The following is a 19,088-nucleotide window of genomic DNA, read 5'->3' on the forward strand; positions in this document are numbered from 1 at the left end:
CTGCAGTGCGCTGTGATCACACCATTGCACTCCAGCCTTTGCACGTAGGCAACAGAGTGAGACCCTGTCTCAAAAAAAAGAAAAATAAATTCAGTCAGAAGAGTTTAAATTTAACAAAATAGAAAATTTAGCCATAAAGGTGCTGAAGCACAAAGAGATGTGCTAAGAGTGAAGATTTAAAAGAATTATTCTGGCAGGTTAGATTGGAGTAGAGCAAGAAGGAAGTCAGAAAGGTTACGTAGAAACTGCTGAACTAATCCTAGCTGGCAACATTTAAGGGCTTAGACAGAGACCCTGAAGTAGAGACAGAGGAAGGGATTTGACATGAGGTATTTTAAAGGATAAATTGAAGGCCCTGAGATGACTGGTTAAAAGAAATAAAGGAAGGAATGGGTAAAAAATGACATCTATGTATTCAGCTTGGGTGGCAGAGATTATCAATGAGAAAGAAGGGAAGTGATTTTGGAAAGATGAGATTATGAGATTGGTTTTTGGACCTGTCGAAACCGGAAGATGGCAAGATGTCCAATTAAATACGTTGATGAGATAAAGAGGCAAATATACAAGTTGGGGGCAAAAAAGGTAACAAAGATAAGGATTTGCACAGAAGAAACACTTGAATCAATAGTTGTAGATGAGTACAAGAGGGTGAGAGAAAAGCAGAAATAAACACTGCTAGACCGGGAGGAAAAAAAATGGTGTCTCTGAATGAAATGAAATGTAGTGTCTGGTGGAGACACAGGAAGAATGTAGGACACTTTAGTGCATACAAAACTTAGAGAACTTTCAAATTATGTTAAAAGTAAATACCAAGCACGCACATACTCATCACCCCATCTCCAGCCTTATTTCCAATTGTTTTTCTGGCTTACTGCACAGCATTCACACTGGCCTCCTTTCTACTAATTCAAACTCACCAAACTGTCTCTGGCTGCAGAGCCTTTGCACTTGCTCTTCCTTCTGCCCAGAAACTTCTCCCCACCCCCTACAACCCCAATGTTTGCTTGGCTTTCTACCTCATTTCATCCAGACCTCTGTTTAAACATAACTTCCGCAAAGAGGCCTTCTTCAATCAACTTATCTAAAATATAAAATAGTGTCCAACTCTCATCTGCATCCTTCTTTGTCCTTCTGCTCTGCTTTTTCTTCATAGCGCTTTTCCCTACATGACATTATACAATTGTGTATGATTGTACATGTACTATCTCCCCCACTGGAGCAACTGTAATGAGGTTCCAAGAGTGCATTCGTTTTACTCACTGATGTATGTCTGATAAGTAGAACAGAGCCTGGCACAAACAAAGCCTTCAATAAGAGTTTCTTTCATGATGAATGAGTGAAATGCGGTAATTAAGATGAAAAGAAAAAAAATCACAAGAGGTCCGAGTCTAAGTCACAATTCCTAGAACATGCCTGTCATTTCACCCAAAAACTCTGCTTAAGGCTCTCACTCTGGCTGCATCTCCTCAAGGGGAAAGGAATTAAGGGAAGTTTGCTACTGCCAACGCAGGGACTTGGGATACGTTCCTGGATGATAGTGGTAAGAATGCTGTTTTCTCCAGAATTACTTCGTTAGTAAGAGACATGTCCAATTCCAGACTTCACAGACTTCACTTCCTTCTCCAGCTGAGCTCCAAGTGGAGCTTTGAGAGAAAAACAGAAGGGTGATGGCTGGAAGACTCAAGGCTTCCAAAGTATTCCTCTCCTGAGTATCAGCAACCAGGTGAATCTCACAATGAGTAAGACAACTTGGAAGGGGCAAGAGTCACGTGCTTGAGGGGAAAGGGCACCAGGGTGCAATCTCTGCTAATCCTTCTCTATACCCAGCTTCCCGCTGCGGCCTGTACAGAAACAAGCACGCAGGCACTTAAGGGGACAGTGGTTTCACCGCGTCCCTCCCGGCGGCGGCTCCCCACCTTTCCCTCCTCCCCACATGCCCCTCCCAGGCTGCAGGCTCGGCAGCCGACTTCCGCTGATCCGGGCTGGAGGGAGCCCAGAATCCAATTACTCTTCCCTAGGGAGCGCAATCCACCCGTCTGGCCGCAAAGAGCGGAGCCGGGGTCCGAGAGCCGCAGAGGCCGACCCTGCTCCGCCCGCCCCCACTTCCCGCCGCCCCAGCCTCAGGCTCGGCAACCAGGGTGGGGCGAGCAGAGTCACGAAGGGGCGCGCGGCACTGCCGCCGGGACTATTTGTCCTTCCGCGCGCGGCCCGGCACGGCACGGCGCGGCGAGAGGTCCGCGGCGCTGCAGCCCCGGCGCCGACGTCGGCCGGGCTGAGTGGCAGGAGATTAGCCAAGGGCTTCCCCCGCCGCGCGTCCTGGCCAATCGGCTCCGCGGGCGGTGCTCGAGGGACGCGCACACGCACTTTCCACAATCCACGCCTCCCAGCAACAGCCTCCAGCCCCGCGACGCTGCCCTTCCGGCCCCCTCTCTCCGTCGGGCCTGCTGCGGCTGCGGGCCTGGACCCTGGCCTCTGGCCTGTGGGCTTTTGCGTGCTGCTCCCTAAAGTGACAGGGAAACGGGGCAGGAGGTCCAAGGGTTCCGTAGGAGAAGGAGACTTAGTATCTGTGGCTCTCCCACCGTCCCGGCTTCCCTAACCGACTGGGGAGTGAAGCTCTAGAGATGGATCTTTGGGAGGAAAAAACTGGACCTCCCTTCAGGTTCTTTAGAGTTTAGGTGAAGAACTCTTTCAGTACCATTGAGTGTTCTCTAGTAAGATGATCTTAGACTGATGAGTTTCTCGCTTGCTTTAAAGCTGTGGTCAGAGTACTTCATATATCCTTTCCTTTCTGCATCTGGGGGAAGGAAAAAAAACAACACTTTTTACACATTGTCAGGCCGCAACGCAACTGACATACATGCTAGAAGGAGAAGATGTTATATTATGCCTTGTGTCCTCTTTTGAATCACATTCTCCTGAGATGTGGCTGACCCTTAGGCCCATGGTGTTCTTGAATGTGATTGACATGCGTGTTTAGCAAGCTAGTGAGAAAGAACCAGGGAAATTGCTATCAAAACAATTACATACAGGGACATCAGAACAAAGGCTTGAGACCACTGGGGAATGAGGGACCATCCCAGTTCTGCAACGGATGCCCTCGGGGTTGGTGGCCAAGTCAGATCTTTGTGTCTTGCTTCTTCGTAGCATACTGAATAGAACTGTCTTCACCACGCTCACTATTTCAGTGTGTTATAAAAATAAGGTGAAAATGTTGAAGGTTTTGTTTCGGGTGGAGGGAAGGTGGTGCCGTTGAAAGGCACTCTCTGAAGGGAAGATTCTGTAAAAGGAAGCCATTTTATCTGCCTACAATTTGGTCATTTCAAAGAAATTCAATATACATGTGTTAAGACTATATGCTGAGTTGTGTGCTATGTGGTCTTCATAAGAGTTATAATCTAGTAAACCCAGCTAACTCCTGCATTCTCAGATGGTTTCCCATGTCTGTGCCAGTTTCCATCCCTAAATTCTGGCCATTTTAATTCCCTATTTCTGCTCAAAGGCTACAAAGCATTGCTAGATACAGGTACAGAACGGTGCTGTGGTGGGAGCTCCCCAGTTGAGTGTAAACTGTGGCTGTAGTCCAGACGTGTGATGTATCTGTGGAACTGATGGCTCTAGAAGCCATTTGACTGGAGCGATTGAGGAGCCTCCTGGGACAGAACAATCTTTGAGGAAGAAGGAGCCAGACACACTGAGCTTGAGCTAGGAACAAAGACAAAGTCTTGGGAAGGGAGAGGTCCTTTTGTATTCCGCCTTGTGTCCTGACCCTTGTCTGAATCCTGTAGGAGTTGGGGAGGAAGAAGAAGATGGAAGGAGGCTGTAAGTGAAAACTGAAATACCGGTGTCAAACTTTTTAACTTCCAGATTTCACATTCATAACACATGCCCTCACTTCCTCCTTTAGTAGAAAAAAAAAATAAAGGTGTCAACAAAAGTGCAAACAACAGGAAACCTCACTAGAGGTGGAAATATGAAAAATATGGAATTTATTATCTCATAAAATAAGTTTGGAGAAAGGTGGTTCCAGTTATTGGTCGGTCAAATAACTTAGGGAAGTTGTCCATATCTTCACATGATAGTAATTTCTCCTGTCATGTCGCTTCATGGCTAAACGATAGCGTTTGCTTGTCTTGATGTCAAATACAGTCGGGCATCCAGCAAAGTAGCAAAGTATAGGGATACTATTTCTCTCTCCCTCTCTCTCTCTCTCTGCCTCCCTCCCTTCCTCCCTCTCACAGTAAAGGAAGGGAAACCCTTTTTAGAGGCTTCTAGCAGAACTGAGTCCCACTGGGCAGAATTGTGTCACACATGAATCCTAAACTGATTATTTGTAAGGGGGGTGACACTAATCGTAATCTACTCCTCATGCTGGGGAGAGAAATCACCCTTTGTGAACACATGGAAGGATATAATCAGAACAACATCAAATTTTGCCAGAAAAAAAGTGGCTATGGCTTAAGCCCCAACAAGTTCCTTAATTTTTCCTTTCCTCTACCTCAGAATGTTTCTATATCTACTGTTCTTCATCACCTCCAAATTGTTCTCTTTATCCATCCCCTCCCTTCCCCTCCCCTCTCCTTCCCTTCTCTCCCTCCCTTCTCTCCCTTCTCTCTCTCCCTTCTCTCTCCCTCTCTCCCCTGTCTTCTCTTTCTTTCTTTTGGCAAAAGGGTCTGGCTCTGTTGCTCAGGCTGGAGTGCAGTGGTGTGATCATGGCTCGCTGCTCACTGCAGCTTCAGCCTCCTAGTGTCCAGTGATCCTCTCATCTCAGTCTCTTGAGTAGCTGGGACTATAGGCACAAGCCACTATGCTCAGCTGATTTAAAACACTTTTTTTGGGGGGGGCCGGGTGCAGTGGCTCATGCCTGTAATCCTAGCACTTTGGGAGGCCGAGACAGATGGATCACAAGGTCAGGAGTTCAAGACCAGCCTGGCCAAGATGCTGAAACCCCGTCTGTACTAAAAATACAAAAATTAGCCAGGTGTGGTGGCACACATCTGTAATCCCAGCTACTCAGGAGGCTGAGGCAGGAGAGTCGCTTGAACCTGGGTGGCAGAGGTTGCAGTGAGCCAAGATTGCGCCACTGCACTCCAGCCTGGGCGACAGAGCAAGACTCCATCTCAAAAAAAAAAAAAAAAAAAAAAAAAAATTTCATAGAGACAGGATCTCCTTATATTGTTCAGACTGGTCTCGAAATCCTGGGCTCGAGCGATCCTCCCACCTTGGCCTTCCAAAATACTAGGATTACAGGTGTGAGCCACCACACCCAGCCATATTCTTTCTTTACTACCTCAATAGAGAGGTGAACCAGCTCCATTTCAAGACCTGGCCTTCCATCTGTCTGTCTTCCTAAGATCTTACTCTTCTCCTAGCCCCTCACAGTGGTTAGGGGCTAAAATACATGCAGGCTATTCTACCTGGCACTGTGTTATTAAGAATCAGAGGAGAGCTGAAGCCCCTTTGGTTGTTCCAAGAGAATTCAGATTGAAAACTGCAAGAACATATCCAGATCTTATTGGGTGGGATTGGGGAGGATGCGGGGAGATGGGAAAGGGCATACTTTACCCTTTTCTCCCTTGGTTCTATACCTGGGGCTTCTCCATTGGCTCAGCAATGTGAGAGTTCCTTTGGCTGAATTGGGGGAGGGTGAAAGGGAAGCAATATGGGAGTCCTTGTCCCCTGGAGATTGAGTCCGACCTCTATTTCTTTGAATCACATCCTGGAAGAACTCTGATAATGGCTTGGCTTGAACCTGAAATGTGTTCCATTTTTTCCTTATACTCATATTTATTCATTTCTTTCATTTAACAAATATTACCTGTTGACTGTTTTCCAAGTACTGTGCTGTGTGCTAGGGAGACATTGGTGAGTAAGCCAAAGTGGAGTTTACTTTCTGGTGGGGGAACTCTGTTTCTCCACCAGGCTTGGCTTGAAATTCCAGGTTATCTCACAGGACTAGAATAAAAAGTAAACCTAAAAGCAAGACTGAGTCATTAACTCTATGCAGCATAACCTGTGTTTTAATCCTTCACAAACAACTACCATTATTAGTACAAATTATTTTGGTTTTTACACAGCTCATAATGTTTCATATCTTTTCACTGAGGCCATTGTTTCAAACAATTACAGTTTCCAACAAGATAAACACCATGTAGGGCAATGCACTTGTGGTACAATATGCTTTATTAATAACACGGCTTGTCAGCTGAGCAGGCGAGGCTATGGATGGATGATTACAGCAGAAATGGAGTCTGTATCTGATGCAAGTGTATGTATCATCCGAGTTGTTACCCTATCTCTGCTCACAGTCAGGAACCTGTCAGATCTTATTCAGCAGAATGGTTTGTAGATGCATTGAAAGGAGATAAAAATATTTACTGTTACCTACCTTCCTTTGGCTACACTTGCCTGAGGATGTAGAGTAAAATAAAATTTGAATTTTTTTAACGTTTCAAAATTCACCAAGGTTTGTTACATCCACTTTCATTTTTAGTAGAAAGTACATTCTCCAAAAAAGTGCTACACTATATTGAAATATAAAACTGCTTATATATTTCCTACTAATAGCCGTTCTGCTTCAGATGGTATCATGGACCCTTGGTGTCTAATTTATCTGGACAGCATCTGAAGTGGAAGTAAACCAATTCGGACTGCAGGTTCTGAAACGTAAGTCAGAGAAGGTGCATGTAGTAGAAGTGAAATGAGAGCATTTAAATGAAATATTAACCCAAGTCAATCTGAATGAATTCCCCTAGCACCTTGGTCCACGAAAGAAGCTGTAACCATTTTAATCAGTTGCCCCACTTATGACCAAGTGCATCACCCTAGGAAGTCAGTTAATTCATCTCTGTGTTTTTGTGCTCTTATTTTTACAAGGTTAAAATCTCTAGTGCCCCTGTACTTGGAATTCAGGAGAAAAGAGAGTTACACTCTTTCTGAAATGTAGCTGATAATTATCAATCAGTTATCAACAGGAATTTATTGAGCCCCACACCTACCCATCATTATATACCCAGGAACTAGCAAGCACCTTACACATAAATGCTAAAGAAATCTTTATTGCATGAGTGAATGAGAAAATAAATCAATAAGTCACCTACTGTGTACCAGATTCTATAGTATAACAGACATGAAATACATTCCTACCTTTGAGGAACTAATCATCTGTTGAAATGAGATACATATAAATACAAATGTACTTAACAATTAAAGTATTAAATGCGAAATAAATGTTATACTCCATCATCTTCAAAGTAGAATTTCCAAATTCTCAGTGCTGTGAATTGTTTCCTAAAGTTGTCCCATTGCTTACGGTTTTGTTGCATAAAAGTGTTAGAAGATGTTTAATCAAATACTTCTAAATATAGAAATGTTTCATTAGGAAAATATTCTGTAGGGTTTATATTCTTTTTATATTTTAATTAAAGTGTGACATTGACATTCATACAGTAAAATGCACAAACCATTACCCAAATAAAAATATAGAACCAGAAGTCCTTTCCCCCATGACCTTTCTCAGTTAATTCCCTTCTTCCCCCAACCCCCATAGGTAACCATTATTCTGACTTCCTCCATAGAGCAGTGTAGCCTGTTCTTGAAAGTTGTATAAATGGAACTACACAGTATGTTCTCCTTTGTGCCTGGCTTCTTTTGTTTAACATTGTACCTGTATGATGCATCCATTAGCAGTTCATTATTTTTAATTGTTGCAAAAATGTTATTTTCAAAGTGGTCTATGGACCTCTTAGGGTTCATGAGAATTTTCAGGGGAGACTCTATGAGTAAAAATTATTTGGATAATAATTTAGGATTTTATTTATGTATTTATATTTATATTTTATTTTATTTTACTTTATTTACTTTTTGCTCTGTCGCCCAGGCTGGAGTGCAGTGGTGCCATCTCAGTTCACCACAACCTCCATCTTCCAAGTGCAAGCTATTCTCCTGCCTCGGCCTCCCGATTATCTTGGATTACAGGCATCTGCTACCACGCCTGGCTAATTTTTGTATTTTCAGTAGAGACGGGGTTTGACCATGTTAGTCAGGCCGATCTCGAACTCCTGACCTCAGGTGATCTGCCAGCCTCGGCCTCCCAAAGTGTTGGGATTACAGGTGTGAGCCACTGCGCCTGGCCAGATTTTATTTATTTACTTTTTTCAGTGCATTGAGGTCTAAAAGCAATGATGGTTAAAAGTGCTGGCATATTAGCACGAATATTTTCTTTCCTTAGGTTTATACTTTTTGTGTCCTCTCTGGAATATCGTTGTCTAACCCAAAGACACAAATATGTACTCCCATGTTCTTTTTCTATAAGTTTTATAGTTTTAGGTTTTACATGTAGGACAATGATCCATTTCAAGTTAATTTTTACATATGGTATGATTTTAGAGTATAAACAGTCTTTTTTTTTTAAAATTTTGGAGGAGATGTCCACTAAAATTGTTCCAGCACGACTTACTAAAAAGGCTACTGTTTCTTCCTCTCACCATTGAATTACCTTGGCACGTGTGTCAAAACTCAGTTGACCTCATACATATGGGTCTATTTCTAGACTTTGCAGCCTGCATGATTAATCTGTATATCTATCCTTTTGCCAATGGCACAATTTGGGGAGAATTGTTATGTTAATAATATTGAATCTTTTGGTCCATAAACATGGTATATATCTCAACATATTTGTATATTATTTTATTTCAATGTAAATATCTTTTGTTAGATTTATTTAAAATTATTTTATATTTTTGGTATTATTGTAAAGGGAATTGCTCCTTAAATTAAATTTTTCAGTAGTTTGCTGTTAGTATATAAGCATATACATTTTAATGTTTGCCTTACATAGATTTTTATATATTAACCCAGTATCCTGTGACCTTGGGAAATTCACTTATGGATTCTAGTAATTGTTTTCTAGATTCCCTGGGATTTTTGCATTAAAAATCATATAATTTGCAAATAGGGACAGTTTTACTTCTTCCCTTTTGATCTTCTTTGCATTTATTTTTCTTTCCTTCTTATAATGGTTAAGACCTCCAATACGATGTCGAAGAGAATTTTAGAATAGTGGTCATGGTATCTTTGCCTTGTTCCTATTCTGGGGGAAAAAAATTCAGCCTTTCATCATTAATTATATTGTACTTATTTTATAGATGCCCTCTCTTCATTTGAGGAAGTTCCCTACTATTTCTGATTTGCCATAAGTTTTTATCAAGAATCAATGTTGAATTTTTGTGAAATGCATTTTCTGTATCTATTGAAGTGATCATATGGGTTTTCTCCTTTTTTTGTTAATATAATGAATTTCATTTATCAATTTTAAAATGTTAAACTAACCTTTCATTCCTGAGATAAGCCCTACTTAATCTTTAAGTGTTACTCTTTTAATATTCTATTGATTTGATTTATTAGTATTTTGTTAAGGATTTTGCCTCTATGTCAGTAAATGATATTGAGCTGTAAAATGTAAATACAATCTTTGTCAGGTTTTGCTATTAAGCTTATGTTACTGTATTAGTTTGTAGGGCTACTATAAAGAAATGCCACAGAGTGAGTGGTCTAAACAATGTAAATTAATTTTCTCACAGTTCAGGAGGCTAGCAGTCCAAGATCAAGGTCTTAGCAGGTTTGGTTTCTCCAGACGTCTCTCTCCTTGGTGTGTAGATGGCTGCCTTTTTGCTGTGTCCTCATGTGGTCTCTTCTCTGTGTACATATGTGCCCCTGGTGTCCTTCCCCTTATAAGGACGCTAGTCATATTGAATTAGGGCCCTACCCTAACAGCCTCGTTTTAACTTAATCAGCTCCGTAAAGACCTTATCTCCAAATATGGTTACAATCCGAGGTGCTAAAGGTTGGAACTTCAGCATACAAAGTTTGAGGAGGCACAATTCAGTCCGTAAAAATTAACCTCGTAAAATTAAGTGGATGGTGTTTTCTCTTCCTCTCTTTTCTGAAAAACATATCCTCCTCTCTTCTGTTTTCTGGAAAACATTTGTGTAACTTTGATGTTTTTACCAGTGAAACCATCTGGCCCTGAAGTTTTCTTTTTGGGGAGGTTTTTCATAACATACTCAATTTGTTTATTAGATATAGGCTTATTCAGATTTTCTGTTTTTTTCTTGTGACTATTTTGGTGCATTGTAATAGTTTAAATGTAATAGTGCATGCTAATAGTTTAAAACCTACAAAACCATTGTATTGTTGAATTTGTTGGCCTAATGTCATTCTCTTATTATGCATTTGATGTCTTGCTGGGCATGGTGGCTCACACCTGTAATCCCAGCACTGTTGGAGGCCAGGGTGGGAGGATCACTTAAGGCCAGGAGTTTGAGTCCAGCCTGGGCAACATACCAAGACCTTGTCTCTACAAAATGTTTTTAAAATTAGCTGGGTGTGGTGGCATGCTCCTGTAGTTCCAGGCACTTGGCAGGCAAGGTGAGAGAATTACTGGAGCCCAGGAAGTGGAGGCTGTAGTTAGCTATGATTGTGCCACTGCACTCCATCCAGGAAGACAAAGTAAGACCTTATCTCCAAACAAACAAACAGAGCTTTCTCAAACTCTTCTTATTTAAAATGTTATACCTTTTAAAAATAAGAGGGAAAAAAATCAAGATTCATCTGATTATTCTGGATGCTTAACTTTTCCATATAAATTTAACAATTAGTTTGTCAATTTCTACAAATAGTTTGCAATTTTGATTGAGAGTGCAGTTAGCCTGTAGATTAGTTTTGTGGAAATTGCCACCTTAACAATTTTACATCTTTAGATCCATGAACATTGTATGTATCTCCATCTATTTATATCTTCTTCAAATTCTCTTGTCAGTGTATTGCTGTTTTTAGCATACATATCTTGCAAAATTTTGTTGGGTTTATCCCTAAGTAGTTTACATTTTTGGTGGCATTAAAAATGGTACTGTTGTCTACATTTCAGTTTCTAGCTGTTAGTTTAATATATTTTTATATATTGACATTATATCCTGTGAACTTTCTAAACCCATTTATTAAATCTAGCAGCTTTCATGTAGATATTTCTGGGATTTTAATGTACATGATATGTTACCTGTGAATAAACACAGTTTTATTTCTTCTTTTTTTTTTTGAGATGGGGTCTTGCTCTGTTGCCCAGGCTGGAGTGCAATGTTGAGATCTCAGCTCATTGCAATCTCCATCTCCCTGGTTCAAGCAATTTTCCTGCCTCAGCCTCCTGAGTAGCTGGGATTACAGACGCCCACCACCATACCTGGTCAATTTTTGTATTTTTAGTAGAGATGGGGTTTCACCATGTTGGCCAGTCTGGTCTTGAACTCCTGACCTCATGATCTGCACACCTCAGCCTCCCAAAGTGCTAGGATTATAGGCGTGAGCCACCATGCCCGGCCTATTTCTTCTTGTCCAATCTGCATGCCTTTTATTTCTTGTCCTTTTTAAAATTTCTTTTTCTTTTCTTATTGTATTATACTAGATTCTCAAGTAAAAGCAATGAATGAAGACATCTTTGCCTTGTTTTTGGCAATAGGAAGAAAAACATTTAGTCTTTCATCATTAATCATCATATTAAAAATAGGTTTTGCTTCATCTTTCATGAGATTGGGGAATTTCCCTTCTCTTCCTAGGTTGCTGAAATTAGTACATGTCTTTAATATTCTATGTGACGAAATGGCAAGTACATGTGAAGTCCTATTGCTGCATACAGAAGTATGACGATTGCCTCAAGAAAGCACTTGTGTGATTGAGTAGTGAAGTGAACTGATTACTTCTTTTTGTGGAACATTATTTTTACTTAAAATAACCAAGGACAAACTATGACTACGTAGACTTAAGTATCTGGCAGATATTTTCTCAAGAAAAAAAGAAAAAAAAAAGTTGTGTTAGACGAGGAAGACAACTGACTATATTTGCTAACATTTGTAACATTTGCATTTTAAACCAAAAATTTGAATTTTGAAAAATGTATTTCACTATCCTGGGGCTTAACATCTTCCCAGTACTTTAAGACTTTTTTGTGGTGGTGATATCAGCAAATGTGATTTTTCTGATGTAAAGAAAAATGTCAACATTTGGAAGATCTATATAATTTAGTGAACCAATTATTTTTTTTTGAGACGGAGTCTTGCTCTGTCACCCAGGCTGGAGTGCGGTGGTACAATCTCGGCTCACTGCAACCTCCGCCTCCTGGGTTCAAGCGATTCTCCTGCCTCAGCCTCCCGAGTAGCTGGGATTACAGGTGCCCGCCACCATGCCCAGCTAATTTTTGTACTTTTAGTAGAGACAGGGTTTCTCCACGTTGGCCAAGCTGGTCTTGAACTCCTGACCTCAAGTGATCTGCCTGTATCGGCCTCCCAAAGTGCTGGGATTTCAGGCACAAGCCACTGTGCCCGGCCTCAGTTGTATTCTATTAAACCAAACTTTAAGAGATTTGCAGGCCAAGACAGGCAGATCACGAGGTCAGGAGATCGAGACCATCCTGGCTAACATGGTGAAACCCCGTCTCTACTAAAAAAATACAAAAAAAAACTAGCCGGGCGAGGTGGCGGGCGCCTGTAGTCCCAGCTACTCGGGAGGCTGAGGTAGGAGAATGGCGTGAACCTGGGAGGCGGAGCTTGCAGTGAGCTGAGATCCGGCCACTGCACTCCAGCCTGGGCGACAGAGCGAGACTCCATCTCAAAAAAAAAAAAAAAAAGAGATTTGCAAAAGTGCAAAATAATTTTTTTTTGGAATATATAGTTGTACATAAAAATATATGTGTTAAAATGTACTGATTTATTACTGTTATTTTTTTGTTTTGTAAAACATATATAACATACAATTTACCATTTTAACCATTTTTTGGTGTACAGTTGAGTGGCCTTAAGTGCATTCACGTTGTTGTGCCACCATGACCACTATCTACCTCTCTCCAGAAATTTTCGTCTTCCCAAACTGAAACTGTACCAATTACACCAATTACACAGTAACTCTCCATTCCTCTCTCTCCGGAGCCCCTAGCAACTACAATTCTATTTTCTATCTCTATGAATTTGACTACTCTAGATGCCTCCCTCAAGTGCAATCATACAATGTTTGTCTTTTTGTGTCTGGCTTGTTTTACTTAACATAATGTCTCTAAGATGTATTAATGTTGTTACTGTTATTTTTAAATTAAATTAATGAATATAATTTTTTTTAAAATCTCAGTCTTAATTTTTTTTTTTTTTTAAGAGACAGGATCTTGTTCTGTTGCCCAGGTTGGTTCAATGGTGTGATCTAGGCTCGCTGCAACTTTGAACTCCTAGCCTCAAGTGATTCTCTCACCTCAGCCTCCCAAGTAACTAGGGCTGCAGGCACACACCACCATGCCTGGCTAATTAAAAAAAATTTTTTTTGTAGAGACAGTGCACAGACTGGTCTCAAACTCCTGGGCTCAAGTGATTCTCCTGCCTCAGCCTCCCAAAGTGCTGGGGATTACAGGCATGTGCCACCACATTTGGCCTAATTTTTTTCTTTTTGAGATGGAGTCTTGGTTTGTGGCCCGTGCTGGAGTGCGGTGGTATGATCTCAGCTCACGGCAACCTTTGCCTCCGGGGTTCTAGTGATTCTTATGCCTCAGCCTCCTGAGTAGCTGGAATTACAGACTACGAGTAATGCCCAGCTAACTTTTTGCATTTTTAGTAGATGTGGGGTTTCACCAGGTTGGCCAGGCTGGTTTTGAACTCCTGGCCTCACGCGATCTTGAAGAGATCCCCACCATACTATTTAATGAAGCTGGGGCCAGCTTAGAAATGAACTCTTATGTTAATTTACCCTCCTTTCCTGCCTCATTTGCCTGTTCTGCACTCTTAATGTCCTCAGATTACACCTCTCAATAAAGTGCTGGTCCTTAAATTTGCTTAGACTCTGTTTTCTGGATAACTCAGGCAAAGACAATGCCCAAAACAGTATAGCAAGTGCTTAAGAAGATATTTTATAAATAAACTAAGAAAAAAATTGGCTGTAAATATAGAAATATAAATAGTTTTCCTTTAGTAAATTGAGAATTCATGACAATAGGAGCCCTAAAATTGAGATTTAAAAAAAAAAACACAACACTTTCAGCTACGTGTATGACATTGACATTTTTGTAGAATATTTCCTTTTTAAAAATATAATGTTTATTATTTAGGATTTGTCTAATGTTTCCTCATGATTACATTCAAGTTCTGCATATCTAGTGAGAATGCTTCATAAGTGATACTGTGTCTTTCTTAGGGAGTCACATTTACAGGTTCATACATTATGTCTGTAATATCAATTCATCATCTGGCCAAGATTGCTATTCCTTTTTTTTAACACGTGCATTTAAATGTCTCTACTTTTCTCATTTATCATCTCATCATTATTGTCCACCTCAAATAATATAGTAGGCTTCATTTTTATTGCCTCCTGTTTCAGCCCCTCACGACTACCAACTAAAAGGTAAAAACCACAGAGGCAAGGATGTCTGCCTGTTGTTTTCAAGGATGTAATATTTTCCAAATGTGTGTACAGTGCCAACCACATATTTATTGAATGCATGAATGAACAGATGATGATTCAGATTAGTAGATCAGAGAATTTGTGTCCTTTATGACAGAACATTATTTTAATTTTTTTAGAGTCAGGGGATCTCACTATGTTTCCCAGGCTGATCTTGAATGCCAGAGTTCCAGCAATCTTCCCGCCTTGGCCACCCAAAGTATTGGGATTACAGGCATGAGCCACCGTGCCTAGCTGTGCCTAATTTATATATTACATTTTATCATGGATACATATATTTAGGAAAAACATAGTATATATGGGGTTTGGTACTATCCACGGTCTCAGGCATCCACTGGGGGCCTTGGAATGTATCACCCTCAGATAAGGAGGGACTACTACTACAAAATAATAGCTTTACTATTTTTTCCAGTTCTGTGTACATTTGTAATCAACAGTAAGAGAGTTTTAATGTTTTGACAAACATTTAAAGGTCACAGGATAGTCATAATTGTTCCATTGATTATTATTATTATTATTTTTAGGACAGAGTCTTGCTCTGTCACCAGGCTGGAGTGCAGTGGCGTGATCTCAGCCCATTGCAACCTCTGCCTCCCAGATTCAAGCAATTCCCCTGCCTCAGCCTCCCAAGTTGCTGGGATTACAGGCACGTGCCACCATGCCCGGCTAATGTTTTGTATTTTGGTAGAGACGGGGTTTCACCATGTTGACCAAGATTGTCTCCATCTCCTGACCTCGTGATCCACCTGCCTTGGCCTCCCAAAGTGCTGGGATTACAAGCGTGAGCCGCCGTGCCCGGCCTCCATCAATTATTAAGATCACTTTGCACAGTTTCAGCTTGCACTCTCATTTTTACGGTTCTGCACTGCCTGCACTCTCTGCATTCAAGGGAAGGTGCAAGTTAAATGCTTAAAAATGAAAAACAGAATGTTCTTACCATAGACATGATCTGAAAAAAATGAAGAACCACTGACTGCAGATGATTAGCTGTAGATATTAGCCTCCCATTTGGATCAATCCCAAATCTCTATCTCCAGCTTAAGTTTCCAAGTGACTTTCGGGCATTCTACCAGCACTTAGTATGCAATACATCCAAAACTGAACTTCATCCTAACCCTCCCACCTACCAAAAAGTGCCAAGCAACTTGATTCTCTATCATAGAGTATCAGTTAGGATTAGTTTTGATGGCTAAACAGAGACCTAAAATAACAGTAGCTTAAACAAAGTAAAGATTAATTTTTCTATCAAAATAAAACTCTAGGGTTAGGCAACCCAGGGCTAATTCCAGTATAATGAATCACCAATTATCAGGAATCTAGGCCTTTCCTATTTTTTGTTCTATAATCCTTACCATTAAGCTTTTATCTTCAAGTTACTTCGTGGAAACAAACCAGCTGTGGGTGCTCGAACCTTGCCATTCCAGGCAGAAAGAAGAAAGGTAAAGAAAAAGTGCCGCCACGTGCTCTTCGAGATACTTTAGCAAACTCTCACGGATGCCCCATCCCAAAATGTCTGCTTATGTCTTATTAGACAATCCGATCTGTAATGGAGACAGACAGACGTGGTTTTTAGCTGGGCACGTTGCTATCTTTTATATTAATACCATATGGGTCAGTTACATAGAAAATGGGTAGAATGAATATTAGGCAAGCAATTAGTGATCTCTTGTCAGACTTCCTTAATGATCCTACGATTCACCTAGTCATCAAGCCAGAGACTTGGGGATTATCTGAGACTCTTCTGTCTCCCTCACTGCCCATATCCAAGGTTAGTTTATTATACTTTCTAAATATCTTTTGCATTTGGAACTCCAGTTTTTCCTTTGATGCTCTATTGCCTAGAATAGTACATGACAGAGATTGTTGATGTTTATAAATGTTTGTAAAATTCTGATTCAATAGCTACTTTTCCTACAACTGGGGGAAGTTATGTCAGTGAACTTTACATCAGAGTCTTCAAATAATATTCAAAGAACATTCCTATTATATTATAAAGTGTAATTTCTGAAGTTCTTTAAGTTACAAAGCAATTTCCTATTCTCCAATACTAGTGGGAATTGAATTAGTTATTCAATTTCAACAATATGAAACGTACTCCGCTCTCTGATATTTAATGTTTCTTAATTGTATAACTTTGTTAGTAGCTTCTTTCTCTTACACTCTCTCCTCCAGAAGACCTCTATGGGACTTCCCTCAACCTGCCCGCGCACACACACACACACACGCACACACACACACGCACACACACACACACACACAGTGGTGGCCTCAAGAATCTTGTTCCTTACGAAGTCAAAATGTCAAACATCTCAATGGCAGGTATGAAAAACAGTAACTCTGTCCCTGCTGAGCCACCTGCTGAATATTCCATATGCCAGGTGCTAATTTTAGGAGAAAGAAAGGAAAGTTTAAAAATGTATTCTCTTCTCACTGCTCAGCAAGAGCCTCCTTTCCTTTTCTTCTCAAGCAGCTGCAGCAGAAGCTTATGTGAATGCAAAATACAAGCGGTATTAGAAACAAGGCAGAATTTAAAAGAATTCACCAGATGACTTAAACAAATAAACCTATTGGGTTAAGCTTATTGTTCTGGAGAGACTAAACACTGTGACTGGCCTTGGATTGATGGAATTCACTGGAATAGAGCAGGACCGACAAATTGGGATAAAATATTTGGCAGTTGTACTTTGTCCGAGGACAAATGACCAGCTTACTTTAAATTCATTCTCTGCAGCTGGGGAGTGGGTGGCCAGGTCTGCATCATACCTATTGTAGCCGAGTAACATTTCTTGACTTTGACAGGCTGCCCCCATTTGATTAGATATTTTACAAGACAATGTACACCGCAGATCATTTGCAAAATGTTTTTGTTTCTCCAATTCCTGACATTCTGGGGTAAATGAAGACCTCTGCAGGCTCTGAACATGCTCACACACACAGTGGTGGCCTCAAGAATCTTGAGGTTGTTTTGACAAGCTGGAAAATAGACTATCTGCCAGCAGTCTGCAAGCCAGAGCTTTAATAGTAGTCATATTACAAATGCTATTTTCTCTTTGCCTTTATCGTATTCCTTTATAACTCTAAGTATTTTATTTGCTCAAATAGTTTATTTGAACACAGCAGCATTGGAGTGGGCAGTGGGAGCAAAAACACAGAGACCATTGTTGCAATTTCTTACTGCATTTGAAGTAATAGTTTTATTAATTTGCTTTTTCCAACTAACATTTCATGCAAAGTTGATGCCATTTCAACATGATTCTGTATGATAAGTTTAATGTGTGGAAATTCGGATATCTAGAAGTTATGAAACAAGGAACCAATTAGGTATACAAAAGCTGATGACTCACTATAGAAGTATTCTTGGCCTACTGTGTTGTGTGTTAGTAACCATGGCCTACCCCAATTCCCATTTCTTTTAGTTGTGGAAGCTCTTGTGACTGCTTATCCCTATGTTTATTTACTGCTCTTTTTTTTAAATCTGTGCCTCTGTGATGTTTCCTCATCTCCTAACATTTCTATTTATTCATTTTAGAAGCTAGACGTCTGCAGAAAGTGCTAGCTAATCAGTTAAGAATTATTCTTTTTTTTTTTTTTTTTTTTTTGAGACAGAGTCTTGCTCTGTCACCCAGGCTGGAGTGCAGTGGCCGGATCTCAGCTCACTGCAAGCTCCGCCTCCCGGGTTTACGCCATTCTCCTGCCTCAGCCTCCCAAGTAGCTGGGACTACAGGCGCCCGCCACCTCGCCCGGCTATTTTTTTGTATTTTTTAGTAGAGACGGGGTTTCACCGTGTTAGCCGGGATCGTCTCTCGATCTCCTGACCTCGTGATCCGCCCGTCTCGGCCTCCCAAAGTGCTGGGATTACAGGCTTGAGCCACCGCGCCCGGCAAGAATTATTCTTTATCCCTTTAGTATTTGTGTTAAATGTAAATGTAATCCTAGGCATTTTATATTTTAATTTGGGGGTTTATTTTGGAGATTTATTATTATTTTGTCAGTAATTATATTTGGAACTTTTTCATTCTTAAATCGGATTTTATTTTTATTATTTATATATTCTTTTGAGACAAGGTCTCACTTGGTGCCCAGACTGGAGTGCAGTTGTGTGATCTCGGCTCACTGCAACCTCCACCTCCGCCTCCTGGCTCAAGCGATCCTCCTGGCTTAGTCTCCCAAGTTAGTAAAACTACAGGTGTGCGCCACTACGCCCCGCTAATTTTTGTATTTTTGGTGGGGGTAGAGACGGGATTTTGCCATGTTGCCCAGGCTGGTCTTGAACTCTTGGGCTTAAGTGATCCACCTGCTTGGGCCTTGCAAAATGCTGGGATTACAGGTGTGAACCACTGCACCTGGCCCAAATCTGACTTTATGATTGAAGACAGATCTTCCTAAGAGACTGCTTTTTCCCACAAAAATAATTATTTTAGGAAGAACAAATAAAAATTTAAATAAAAGGAGCCTCTAATTGACCTTCAACTGATAGTCACAATTTTGCAAAGGAGAGGACTCTATCAGCTCTCTCGTTCCTACCTCACATCTTCCCCACTTAGTGCAGCATGGTCTTGGGCCAGTTACTTAACATCGATGAGCCTCAATTCCCTTATCTGTGA

The 19,088-nt window shown here is 40.8% G+C and overlaps 1 protein-coding gene across 3 annotated transcripts in view; it reads left to right on the forward strand.

Moving 5' to 3' along the window:
- LOC139355418 (uncharacterized) overlaps window positions 1-17,985 on the forward strand; it is a 44,584-nt gene extending 26,599 nt beyond the window's left edge. For all 3 annotated transcript variants that reach the window (XM_071066795.1, XM_071066796.1, XM_071066797.1), the window contains one exon: window positions 1,599-17,985. In XM_071066795.1, the coding sequence (XP_070922896.1) occupies window positions 1,934-2,596 (663 nt within the window). In that variant the 5' untranslated portion in view covers window positions 1,599-1,933 and the 3' untranslated portion in view covers window positions 2,597-17,985. The remainder of the gene's footprint in view (window positions 1-1,598) is intronic.
- The last annotated feature ends 1,103 nt before the right edge of the window (window positions 17,986-19,088 follow it).

Source organism: Macaca nemestrina, chromosome 7, assembly GCF_043159975.1.
Source record: "Macaca nemestrina isolate mMacNem1 chromosome 7, mMacNem.hap1, whole genome shotgun sequence".
NCBI lineage: Eukaryota > Metazoa > Chordata > Mammalia > Primates > Cercopithecidae > Macaca > Macaca nemestrina.